This window comes from Zosterops lateralis (genome assembly GCF_965231275.1).
Source record: "Zosterops lateralis genome assembly, chromosome: 9".
In the NCBI taxonomy this organism is placed as follows: Eukaryota; Metazoa; Chordata; class Aves; order Passeriformes; family Zosteropidae; genus Zosterops; species Zosterops lateralis.
The window spans coordinates 23618848-23633090 of NC_139769.1; the positions used below are offsets into that span (position 1 = coordinate 23618848).

At 38.7% G+C, this 14243-nt stretch overlaps 1 protein-coding gene across 1 annotated transcript in view; it reads right to left on the reverse strand.

Annotated features, from left to right (window-relative positions):
- Window positions 1-14243, reverse strand: part of CDC73 (cell division cycle 73) — a 102581-nt gene that overhangs the window by 66057 nt on the left and 22281 nt on the right. Inside the window, exon 10 of the mRNA XM_083867191.1 lies at window positions 4812-4876. Within this exon, the coding sequence (XP_083723317.1) occupies window positions 4812-4876 (65 nt within the window). The remainder of the gene's footprint in view (window positions 1-4811; window positions 4877-14243) is intronic.

Below are 14243 nucleotides of genomic sequence, written 5' to 3' on the forward strand. Positions count from 1 at the left end.
ATTATAGGATCCTGTGGATTTACCTACTCACACAGAAGCATATCAATTTTCTTAAGTCTTTTATATCAAATACATGCATACACCATGTTAACTGTTTCTGCTCCAACTGCTTCCTCTCCAATGGCTCAGTCTGTAAACTGCCATAATTTAGTAATTCTGTTCATTCATACTACACACTATTCCTTTGAAAATACACCAGAGGTGGCTAAACCACCTCTCAGTTAAAAAAAAAAAACAATGACAGAGATTATACCCAACTCAAAAAGATTTTAAGGGCAATAACAGTAACATCCTTTGATTAATTAATTCCCCAAATCTGATACTGACCGAAAAATGCTGTTGACCTTGAGGGTGTTGAACCAGTCTCCAATTCTTCTGAAATCACACCTGCTTGTACTGTGGTTTACACAGGGACTTCTTTTTAATTACTTGGTTTCTGTTAGGATTATGAAATGTATTTGTTGTAACTGAAATGTAATGCATTTACTTTACTTATTGATATCCTCACATGTTTACTCAGGGCACTTTTACCCATTGCTGTAAAGCCTGGCAGTGTACAATGATAAGAGGGATGTTATTTTTGTCCGTTTGGAGGAAAAATATCACTCAACACAGAAGCACTGAAAATTTACACAGAATTTCTTACTTACAGAGTTTGAATACACCACAGAAATTTGCATTTGTGTTTGTTCTAAGTGAAGTACCTCCAGTAAAACCCTCACTAACTATACTGATCATCCAGGGGTAGCTCTAGGCTCTCTGGGAAGACCATCAGCTCAATCCTACAAGAGCTCTTGCACCTGCCTGCTTACTGAACAGGAGGAGAAAGAAATGCCAGCAGTGGCTCTGGCTGCTTATGAGCGCAGATGATCAATGACACATTCCATTACTAACAGCAAAAACCAAAGACAAAGGAAGCTCCCGAGCTTCAGCAGCCCTGATTGCTAAAAGAAACCCCAATCTGAAAACAGGAGAGCTTTCCAGCAATTAGAAAAGACAAAAAAAAAAAAAAAAAAAAAAAAAAATTCTACAAGGGCTTAGTGCAGTGCTATGCAGTTCTTGTTCATTTGAACACAAGTTTCCAGCACCCTGAATCACAGCTCCTGACCAGTCAGGGCACTCAGAAATCAGAGGAAATCACCCTACAGAACTCCACAGCCTTTCATGCTGTTTCTTTTTTTCATATTAATGCCATGAGAACTCAAAGATAAAAGCACAAAGATGAGTAAAACCAGCATCACCATTACTATTATTTTGGATGAACAAATATTATTTGCAAGTGCACACAGTCAATACAAAGCACACCCTCAGCTTGTAAGGGTTTAGCTTGGAAGCTGCTCACAGACAACTTCAGCAGGTGCTCACAGAACAAGCAACTTCTTCCCATCCTGCCCTAGGTGCAGATAACTGGTCTGTTTGAATTTTACATCTTGAGCTGCACTGACAGTTAAGTGATTCACATATCCTAGTTACAGAAATGAATAGTCCAAAATTCAATTTCACTGTATGTAAAAGGTAAGACGCACCTTCTAGGCTTCGACCAAATGACACTGGCCTCCAAGTTAACAACATTACCCTTCAGAAAAGCAGGAAGCTAAAGCCCAAAACACGTCAAATTTACACCAGTAACAAAGAATGTTTAGAGTATCAGCCTAAGATTCTCTCTCAGCATTATCTCACACCCTGTGTGGTACAGAAATACAAACATATTTCTCTTCCAAAGATTGCTCCACCTCAAATATCAAACTTTACTAGGTAAAAAACAGAACCTGTTCTGCTATACAGGGGATTATGCTTGGAAGTGAAGCCTGCAGGGAGACCTGGAGGTTTTGAAATGTCATGCTGAACAGTTTGCAACACGAACTGCTGGGGAAGCAGATAGCAAGAGATACCACCACCAGCTTACTTACTAATTTCCCAAAACATCATCAATTCAGGCAAATAGAAGGTGCCACAGGTATTTAAAAAAAAAAAAAAAAAAAAAAAAAGGAAAAAATATTTTAAAATCTTTCTGAGGAAAATGCCTTGCTATAAACAATTCCAGGTTCAGAATAATGAGATCATGCCTTCACAATAAAAATTCAATAAATAAGTCACTTCTTCCTAAGAGATAGTGTGCCAATCAAGCAAAAAACCCTGTTACAGGCAAGAACTGCCAGCAGCACAAGTTATTTTAGCTGACATTACTTCAGAAAAAGCCCACCATTCACCATCTGCTCTGGCACAGATTCTGAATGCTAAGAAAGTTTCCAACATCACTGATGAAAAGAAAGCAGTCAAGATGAAGAAGTTTTTGTTCTGCTGTTAAAAAGAACAAGCATCTAGGACAGCTCCCATTTCAGCAAGAACAAACACAAAACAGAAGTTTTGCACATTTCATAAAAATCATTACAGAGAATTACAGTAAGGCAGAGTGCAAGTGTAAGGAACACAACACAAAATAAAAAACCTTTTACAGATTTTGTATGAGAAGCAGGTGGGCAACTCTAAACAGTGGATCACTTTACACTGGAGGTAAGAACTGTAAGTTTTAAGACAATCTGACCACACTCCAAAAACACATTAATGGAAGCAAACACCACAGAAAAAACGGAGGAGCCATCATGTCAAAGAGAACAATGGCATAAAAAAAGAAGCTTTCAAACGTGAGCATCCATCTGGAAATCAGAGGTCTGAAGTTTGAACGGAGCCTCTAACTAAGAGCTACCTAGCACTCCAATTCCTTCGAAATGTTTGATGAGTTCCTACAGGGATTAAACCAATACTATGAGGACAGCAGATGAGATCATGCAGGTGGAAAGAATTCCAATACTGTTCTCCACATCACTGTGATTCAGCCAATGAGTATAATGTACTTTCCCATTAAACACCTAGGGGAAGCAATTACTTTCCCATTTCCTCCCTAATTTTGTCCAGCATAAAATAATATAAACAAACCACAAAAAACCTTGAGTAAAAGCAAAATATGAAACTTGCCAAGCGGCAGGAGAGTAACTATTCCCCACAAAAATACGATCTGATATTAAGGGTTAGAACTGTGTGGTCCATCACTATGACAAAGCTTAGGCAAAAACAGATGAGCATAATTAACATATTTATTTCTCCCCCATCTGAAACACACAGCCAGGACATCACTGCAATTTATGAATGAGCAAAATATTGAAGGCACCTTTTTAATAGTCTGGAAAATAAGGCTCCAAAAATCTCTCACCAGTTCTTTCTTAGACAAAAGTTAAGTGACAGATGGAGTTTTAATATTTCTCACAACACAAGTACAGATGATGCTTTATGTGCAGTCGTGCACTCTTAAATAGTTATTTCAAAAAATTCTGGTTTATGTTAAAAAAAGGTTTACTTGTAATTTAATATCTATTATATTTTCTTCCTAAATGGAAGAAACCAACAAGGACAGTTTAATAACTTTAAAACCCTAGGCAGTATGCTCAAAACATGAAGTAGGATTCCTAGGACAAAAAAACCTTAATTACTTTTATGACCTTAAAAAAAATAATAATTTTTAGAGTTACTGTACATTCCTTCACTTTGACAAATTTTAAACCGATAAGCTTAAAACATTTCAGCATTTCTGCTTTACTATAATCTTGCTTTTCTCTTTCTTCTCTCTTTTTCCTCCCCACAGAGCAATTTAAACAGAACCTATTTACTAAACCATTTCAAATCACTACTCCTTGAAGCAGATATGATATCCCATAGAAACCTGGGTTTGGTATAACAACACTTCAATTCCTCATAAAACAGCCCAAAATTCAAGAACAAATCTTCAGACATAATAGTTTCTCTTTTTTCTTCTTCCAATCAATTCCTGAATTCATCTAGAAATTACACTATTTACTGCTAAGTAGATTCTTTCCTTAAATATTCTCTTCCATTTTCTTTTACAGTATCCTAAGTCAAGAGGAGCTGTGAATGAAAGATTTGGGAAAGGACTTTCATCGAACAAAAAACCTTTAAACAGTTTTCAGAAATTTCTACGTAATTAGGTTCAAATGAGAAGTGCAAACTAGAAGTAGTGCATGGGTTTAGGAGAGTGTTTAGTGCTGTCTATTCATCACATTTACATAGGTATGCAGCTGGCAAAACCTTAATGAGGGCACTACAGCAGTTTTGTAGCATCTGTCATACTTACCAGCAGATCAAAACAGCATTTATTTGAGAGCATTCAACCCACTTCCACAAAAGTGGACAAAAGTAGGCCAAAGAAAGAAAAGGGAATCTGTTTGAGGGTCTCTCTCTCTCATCTGTGAATGCTTCAGTTCCCATTGACAGCATTTTACAGCCATACAATAGAAGTCCATCTCACCAGGCTAGAAAGCTTTAACGGTAATGCTGAGTAACAGTAACTCTTCCACCACCAAAAAAAATTATTTTATTAAATGCAGAGTGGGAAACAGAGCAATACTCCAAAACCTGGGTTTATTACTTCAGTTTTCTGAGTATAGTTTTATCACTTATGATTATGATCACTTATGTCCTTTCCAGACACACCTAAGGTCAGCAAAAACCTGGGTATGTTGAGTATGACAGGAAAAGCTGCAACTCAAGAAGCCTCCCCAGCACACCCTCTGACTGCAGACAAACAAATTCCTGGGGCACAGACCTCTACAACATGCAGATCAAACAAAACACATTTTGTCTTCTCACAGACAAGAACTTTCACCAATTGTTACTCAGCCTACATGACCTTGCAGAGCCTAGGCAAGGAGGACAAGATATCTCTCTCTAAACATATATTGTATATACATTCACAATCACGTCTATAAAACATATTTAAGCAAAGACTTTGCACTCACTGTCACAGACTTCAGAGTCATCCCATGGTAGGTGCCCATGGTGTCAATCTTGAAGCCTTCCGTTTCTGCAAAGAAAAAGAAGCCTCCTGTAACTCGATGTGAACACAGCAGTGTCATATCTAAATGAACAACACCAGAGATCTCTCTTAAGTTATTTTGTCATCTTCCTGGTGATGGTGGTGGTTTAGGTTCTGTTTCCAGTACAAAACCTGAGTAGTCACTAGGAAATCTGCTTTCTTTAGACAAAACAAAGGTCAGTTTGATATTGCTGCTTTCTGTAACCAGAGTAAGCTTTTCCTGCTGCATGGAATAAGTGAAAGCACTTCAGAGAAAGGCTATAAACCTAAATCTTGGTGACTTACATATTGTCTGGTGACAATATGTGAAAATATGTTACAACTTGCATGCAGTCTCAGAAATTCTCCCCACTACAAGATTGAGAAGCCCCATTCATACTCCCAGAACATATTATAATGCAACATATTCAACTTATTAATGGAAAAATATACCTAAGAAACTGATTTACAAGCCAACTATAAAAGTGTGGTCATTATACTTGATAAATTCACTTCTGGAGTGCTAAAGAGCAACACTGTCATTGTCATATGATACACAGGCCAGAATCTGCATAAATACACAATACCAGACTAAAGGTTATAAAAAGAGGCGTGAGTTTTTTAATTAATTTTAATTAGATTGAATTTATGCTAAGTGCCAGAAGCCTGCAACTGCCCAATGACTACACTTGCTGTCAGTAGCCCATTTGCTTTTGAATACTCCTTCTCTGTCCCCCTATTCTCAGCACCTTAAGATCAAAGAAAGCTCCTAAATAGTGCCACCAGGACTGGAAAGAAAACGTTTTTCCTTCTGTAAACTCCCTAGCCTCATGCATCTACCATGAGCTGATCCCATCACCCAACCATCCAAACAGTTCCTACCTAAAATGGCACGATAATCACCACTCAAAACATGATAAACAAGCATTTGTCTACATCTAAGCAACTTTTGGGCTATTTCAGCTAGACTTGGGTAGAGGTAACTGATACTGTGCAGAAACAGCTACTTGGAAGTGGTATGTTTTTGTTATTTCTTACACTGCATTTTGTGCACCAGCACAAAATCACGATAGACGAAGAAATAAGGCAGAACCAAAGCACGGCTCCTACCCGAATCTAAAAAAAGTCCAAGAAAAATACCGAATTTTCAAAGCTGTTAGAGCTTCTTGCTCCCATCATGAGTAAATTAACCTAAACTGAAACCCAGACAACCTTGAATGAAATGCACATGCTCTGGGAAACATCTGTGGCTGCTCCTTCTTTCTTCCTTAGATGAGGAAGATCATCAGGCAGTCAAAGGAAATGAAGCCAAAAAAGTTTCCCAGATTTAAGAACTCTCCAGTGTCTATAAAAAGATACTCCAGAGTTTGAAACTTATCATACTCGTCTCACTGCAGAGACAGCTATCTACTTACTGAACACTTTGGGGTTTCACCTCCTCCCCCTCACTCCCTCAATCATGCCACCAGACCTGCCACCCACTACAAGTCAAGATCTCAGTGTCACTGACCATATTTTGTTTTCCAGTCACCTCAGTTCCAGCTCTTCTTCAGCTTCACTGCTCAAGGCCACCCCTCCCCTTCTCCCAGATTCAACATTTCTGAACTACAGACATAATTCTGAGAAAGTAAAATGCAGGTAAAGACATGTATGAATCCAGTCCTTCCTACTAAAAATAATAAAATAAGCCAAAGAAAGCAGCCTAGCCTCCCAATATAAATTGATTAATTGATAGGCCTTCCCACCTTTACCCTCGACCCCAAGCTGTAACTATGCCTTGAGTCAAAAACATTTCCATGGAGAACAGTTTGCTCTATGACTATATAGGTCACTGCTGCAGGGCAGGAAGCACGTTAATATTTCAGGTGGTGCCTGGAGCCTTGTAGAATGTTTGGTAGAACTCCCTAAGTTGAAGGGATGCTTTTGATGACTTGGAGTGACACAAATCAGAGGTGTCTAATCTAAGCTGACAGTTGTTTGTAAATTTCAGGACATCACCACCAGAAGAACTTTTATCCTTTCCAGACTGACCTGTTATGGGTTCCTCATGACTGTGACACAGAACATTTCCAACTATTTTGATTAGATGTTCCTTGCAAAGAATACAGACATCCCATAGCAAGACCAGCACAGCACCATCCTCTGTTATGCCTGGCCTGCTGTGGCTTCTTTCCTCTCAGCACAAACCCTGACTTTGTAATTAGTTCTCCACATTTGTTCCCTGTCTCCAACAGCACTGCAAAGGGAATAAAGGCCCAAAGAGCCAGCAGCACAGTTAGAAAGTAAATCAAAGGGGAGAGAGGCACCTGGCAGGGAACAAATCTCTGCTCAACTGCCACGAGTTTCATCTTTTGTAAAAGTCTTCCCAAGTCTCTCATAAAATCTATCCTGCTTCATTTAATGAGCCATGAGAGCCACAAACCACAGCTCTGGCACTCATCAGCCTCCTGCTCCCAGCCTTGTCCTGACCCTTCTCTCTAGCAGGAGAAGTAAATAACTTGATGAAGAGCCACTTGTTGCCTCAAGCAAACTCCAGTTTCCGGCCTGATGAATGTTCCCAGCAGCTATACAGGGGCCACTACTATTTAGAAGCTGCTCAGGTAGCAAATAAAACAATTCTGATAAATAGCAAATAATGGCATGGAAGCTTTCTGTACTAATTCAAAACATGTTAAATGGTCAGTGTAGGTACCCACATACATTCCTGCAAATGGTTACTGCAGCCTCTGTAAGAGCTACTGCAGGGCCCTGCTCTGCTGTCTGCGGAGCAGAAATCACATCCCAAACTGCCCACCAGCTCTTCAATTTCCTGCCTCAGACTCTCAAGTGACTGGTGAATTAGAGTTAAGCATCTTCAGCTTGCAGAGGGCCACAGCAAACGCCCCTGAAGCAGTAACAGCACTGACACATCTCCCAGAACACAGATTTATCGATTCCATCCCCTCACACGCACCGTGTGATATTGTACCTGTCAGCCAATCACTTCTCCTACAGAAATAAACACTGCCAGAAGCAAGAGCCCTGCCCCTTGCGTGTCTGTGCTATTTTATAAGGTCTCAATGGTTTGTACACTTGGGGACGTCCACTCACTGTGCACAGCCTGGGTAAAGCAGGAAACAAATGTTTCCAGGTCACACACTCCACTGTTCCAGCTTCATTCCCACTTCAAAAATTGCTGAGGGTGTCAGCCAGGTTAATGCTGTAAAAGATATTCAAGGAGCAGGCTAGAATTGTTAGGGCATTTCTTCCATATTATTCTCCAAGGCCAGGGTCTGACCCCAATACAGCTGCTCAAACACAGATCAGGGATACAAGAGGAACCAGGGGCCACAGTAAAGAGGAGCAGAAGAGTGAGTGACCCGCAGCCTCCGGGCCATGCCCTCAGCTCCCATCAGCACAAATGCTCAGCCACACTCTCCACGAACACAAAAGCAAAGCCTCTCCTCTCCCTCCCAAAGCAACCAACCAACCTGTGCGGCCGAGTCATGCACTAGCACTGAGATGCAATGGTAATACTTGGCCAAGAATTAGTTTATAACTCCAGCTTCAAAATCCCAGCTTCGCTGATGGTAATAGAAGCAGTTAAAATGATAAACCACCTACTAAGAAAAGGTTATTTAAGAAAGAAGAGCCTCATAAATAAAGCTACCATGATGGTAAGACTTTGGACCTTTGTTTTTAAGCTTGGAATTAGATGCGGAACAACTATTAAAAAACTTACTCAAGGGTCTTCAATACACTTGGAATTTTCAATATAATTAATATAAAGTTATGACACACATTTCCTTTAGGCAAAGAGCAGTCCATATTAAATGCTTCAATCATAGGTTTAACACTAAGAACTAAAGAATGCAAGCAAAGCCCAACAATAATTTTGTCATGAAAAACTGTACTGAGACCTTTTGTTCACCAAATATAATCAATTTTAGAAATACATGCATTGTTAAAAACACTGACATCAACAGATGCCTTAAAACTACATCTTGAAAGACTAAACATAATAACTAGAACTGAATAAACAACTCTAATGCTTCAAAAACATGACCTATCAACAGGGTTTTTTTCTTCTTCAGTCAATGCATGCATTATGGTCATAGTTTCTCAGTGACCCAAAGACTGGTAAAAGAACCATAAACATTTTCAGTGTGATTCATCACTAGTTACCTTTCTAGCATCCCCATGCATCAATCTGAGTGCTTTTTCCTGTTTAAAATAATTTCACCTGGAAATTAAAATATGTACCCTAATGCAGCAGCTTTTTGGACTGATTATATTCTCCATCAGCATTTGGGTGCATGTTCCATTTCCTTGCATATAAGTATTAATGCTCAGAGTGCCTTCCACTTAAAAGTCACTCTCCACATCCATCTAGGTCACTCTGCCCTTTGATTCTGCACCTTCTGGAGCTCGAGTCATCCAATCCAGCTACAAACTTGAGCTCTGATACACTACCAAAAGAATAAAAGCTTGAAAAAGACTCAAATTAACCTGAATTTCTGGGAAGAAGTCAAGGGAAATAAAAACAGAACAATGCAGTATGTCTCAGACTGAAGAGCTCAAGTTAAAGACTTGGTTTGAATTGTGGATGAATAAGACTGAATAACCACTTCTTTTTTCATCTGTAAACTCTTCAAGCCCCAGATAGCAACACTCTGCAGACTGCCTGGAAATGATTCACTACCCCACTTCACAGCCCCAGTAATTTAATCCCTGACACCACACGTTACTCTGCATGAGAGCTTACTGAGCACTCCTTTACAGTACTGTACCCTAACGAGTAAAAGTTTCACCCCTAAAGTTCCAACCTACACTAATTACTTTACAAATTCTCTGTACAGTTCCTATATAACAGCTCTGTAATAATCTTACCAGTAATTAACACCAACATCTTAAATTTCTTACAGTTAGAAACAATTTATACATATTTGCCAGCACAGAAATAAATGTACAATGCTGAAAGTTTTTAAACTAGTTGGTCACACCAAGCCAGAAAATACAGATAGAACACATTATTTTTCTAAATGTGCATTTCTCTCTTGCACATATTTTCTTCTCTGTTCGGGGGAAAAAAAAATCATATAAATCTTAAAGTGAATGCAATAAATAAAAGTTTACCAGGTCAAACTAAATCTGACCAGCAGAGCTTCAGAATATTCTATCTCCTGCTACCAATTCTACTCTCCCTCTGTAAAAGGATATCACACAATCTAAAACAAAATAACTTATGATGAGAAATGCTTTATAAAGAAACTTTCTTAACAAAGTATATGAGATAGAAACAAAATGTTATGTTGCCGAGTCACCTCAAATATAACTTCACAGTCCTTTGTTCCCTGGGCTTAGCACTTGGGACTGATTGAAAGCCAGACAAACTTCTGGAAAGTGGCAGCTGGGTCTGAAAACCCAATAAAGTTACAAATAAAACATAAAATGACAATATCAGAAAGTCAATAGCAAACTTTCCTGAAGGAAACACTTGAACACAGTCAGGAATATTCTTTTCACTCTTACGGGTGATATCACACAGCAAGACTCTGATTTACACTTAACAGGACTGAATATTGCTGGAGGTTTGGGGGTTTTTTTTGTTTTGTTTTGGGGGAATAGTAACAATTGGTTTCTACTATGTTGAAACTTTGAGAACAGCACAGAGAAACTTGACTTTGCCATCCACACTGAGAGATGCACTCAATGAATGGGTCACAAAAATGTTACATCTTCAAGACTACCATCCCAGCACTACTGTACACTTTGAAATTACGGAACAAACAAGCATGTGAAAAGTATCTTCTCAGGTAAAGCCACCCAAGAAAATGGGGGAAAAACAAGGTACAGCATCCGCAACATATATATCAATAATGTGTATTTAAATATCAAAATTAAGCCACACAAGAGAGGACACAAAATAAGCTCCTTAAGCATCAAATGGCATTTGAGCAAAGGATTTTTAAATCCTGAAAAAGATTTTAAAATTAGGTTGCTCAAGAAGGTACAACAAGCTGCAGTTTGAAAAAATATCCCCAATTGTAGAGATGCACATTAATAAAGTGTAAAAAAAATTACTCAAGTGAGTAATACGAAGAAAAGGAATAGGACTACCAAGGTAAAAGCAGAGGAAGTTCAGCACAGGATGGAGCTCTATGCTGTTGAAGAGAAGATGACATCACTAACTGCCAGCACGAAAGGAACCAAAGCAACAGGAATGAAATAGCACCCAAGCAAAGTGATTGCAAGCAGTTCACCTCCTCACCTCACAAACATTGGAGCAGTTGGGCAGGATGGGTGCACTGCCAAGAAATGTGTTCTTCCACTTTCCATGTGGAAATACCTTCCTATTGCAAACAACATTCTAATGCATCACAGAACCTGAAGAATGCCGCAGGAAAGGTGTCTCTTTGCCCGACCAAAGCTGCAGGAACAAGAGCTCTGCTGGACAAAAGGTGACCAAGCCCTACCCCAGGGCTGCTGAGCTGTTCCACTGACTGCAAGTGAACTCATTGTTTGCTCCTCAAGAACAGCACAATTACCATCCTCTCACACTGACTATTAAACCACTCTAGCAGCAAAGCCTGTCCCATCTGGCATGAAAATTTTAAGCTAGTCTACCAGAGAGGCATCCTCATACACTGCATCAGAAATAATGATCCATCACGAGAGAGAAATTTGGCTGCAACTCAACAGTTTACTTAATGCATGTTAAAATTCCTAAATTTACTCCCTTAGCTCTACAAGCTTTGAATTTCTTATGCTAAGGACAAGACAGCTAATGGAAAAAATCTGTATTAAAGCACACAAATATTCAAAGAAAAACAGTTCACCTCTTTGCTACCTGAACTTTAAACACTGTAGTATCATCTAAAACTGAGTATAGGTAATATACCACAATCCTGTTGCAACTAGAAGAGGACTACTGTGAACCCTTCCTAGGATTTCAATACCTCTGAGGAAAAAGCAAACAGGTGAGACACAAAGAAAAAAGCCTAGAGACATTGTTTTTTGGCTTTGTTTCAATTTTTAGCCAAACCCACCGCTGCACCCATTGTTATAGGCATCACACCATCATGCCTTCCACAATTTGTAGCCAACCACAGGCAGTCATAGAGGGCAAGGTGTGGAAACCTTCAGAATGGCAGAAGTCTGTAGGATTCAACTTTAAAGTGTGGATACAATGGCATAAAGACTGCAAGTTATTACCCTTTGAACTTAATTTTCTTTTCCTTCAGAATTCTTTCCCAAAAATCCCAATACTGCAAACTTTCCATAAACACGTGTTTATGTTCTTACCAAGTTCTTACTAGACTTATTGTAAAAAAACAGAGCTTAATGAAAAAAAAAGTCTTATTTTGTTTTTATTGATGACTATTTCTGCTTGTAGTCCCACTTCTACACTGGATATTCGGGAAACACAGCTTCATTTTGAGGGCAACTAAATTAAAAATCCCATAAGGAATGAGTCCACTTGTGACAGAGCTGCAAGTGATGTGCATCGTTCAGTTTTAAGCAAATGATATCATCAGTGCATTAATGCCTAACTATTATAGGAAAAACACCTGTACTCAGAGTTCCAGTTAGACTACAATTTAAAAGTTAATAGTTTTACAATAGAATACTCTGGAAGTAAATAAGATCTTTGCTATTTCCTGAAGTTAATTTGAAGCCAAAGAAGATCTCAAATACCTCTAGGTCCTCTCCTAAAAAACTCAGATGCTAATTACTAATTCTATGTAACTTCCATGTGATGTACCAATACCTTTCATAAGTCTATTTCATGTTTAAAATACTTCTTTTCCAACACCTCGTTTTTATTTCCAGTGCTAGCCCACACTTAGCTAACTTGGTATTCTTAACCTATGTATTTCTTTAAATATACCTAGAAACCTGAAATACAAAATTAACTTTGTGTGACTACACCAAATATAAGTAACCAGAAAGTTAAGGCAGATAAAAACACTCTAGAATGGAGTGTGACAGTGAGTCAGGCAGGTAGAATATGACCACATCACAAAGGAATCTTTCAACTGGAACAATTGCTGCAGTCCAGTCTACCCCACTTCAGCACCAAGAGAAACCATCAACACCACATTCTCAGAATCACACAACACTGAAATGGCTTTTTCACCATTGCTAATTACAGACAATCTTTTTTTCCCTGTCAGTCATCTGATCTCATCATAATAAAGTTTCTACACTAAGTTCACACTGATGAGCTGCTCCACAAACTCTTCTGGATTCTTCTTTCCTGCCATGCAAAACTCGTTATTTCCTGTTCCCTCCTGAACCACGCACATGTGGTAAAAGCAAAAAATCCCACCGATCTGTTGAGGACAGATGTTGTCTGCAGGGCTCCTGACCAGAACCATGTCAATTGGCAGCCAGGAGCACACAGACCATCCCTGCACCTGAGCCTCTTGTTGTAAGAGAGTCTACAATGAATTACAGGCTTTGGTGCATTTGAACTGTAACACCTGACCATTGATTTCTTGCTCTGCCTTTTTTTATTTCACACTGTCCAATTTAGATACTTGCTACTTTTAAATCTTAACAGGAAATGGTATTAAAAGGAAAACTATTTGGCAGATAGCTGAGTTTTGAAGGTTTAAGTTATTAACAGAAGGAAACTCAGTAAGGACTAGTAAAAATATTCACGGAAGGGTTGCTTTAGCTTTATATATTTTGTTCCTTTCTTTCCCAAATTGCCTTGGTTTTTCTTGTAATAATTCCACTTTCCACTTCATGGAAGCTACTTTAGATTATTTTTCAGCGCTGAAAAAGCTACCAAACATCCTGCTTTGGCTTTTTTCTCCATCCCACCATGCAACTGACAATGAGCAGTAGTAAATAAAACCACTGCACTGAAAATGAAGTATATTGAGGCCAACAGGGATAGACTTCAAGAGGATATAATACAATATCTGACCAAATTTCCCATAGGAAGTTTCATACACAAACAAACACCCCCATAAATATAAAGGCTGTATTCACATGTAAATGCATCTTTACAAAACCTTTTTTTTTAAATTTCAATCATTTCAGAGATGAGCTGGCTACAGTTTCCCTGAACAAAACTTGGACAAAGCCAAATATCCTAAAAATGCAAGTTGAATTGTTCACTTACAGTTTAAAATAGCATTTAGCAGCATGTAAGTCCTTGAAGCCAGAAAAGAAAGCCGTTAAAAACATTAAACCCTTAAAAACATGGGAAGTTCCATTAAAGAGGAAAATTATTTTGTTTGAGAACTAGGAGGAAGAGGCAATTCAGAAGTGTAACAAAATTTGCATGACCTTCTGCAAGAAGCACAAAACCATCCAAGCACAACAAACACAAGATTGCAAAATAAAACCACAGCAAGACATGAAAGTGAAGTGACTGAACTCG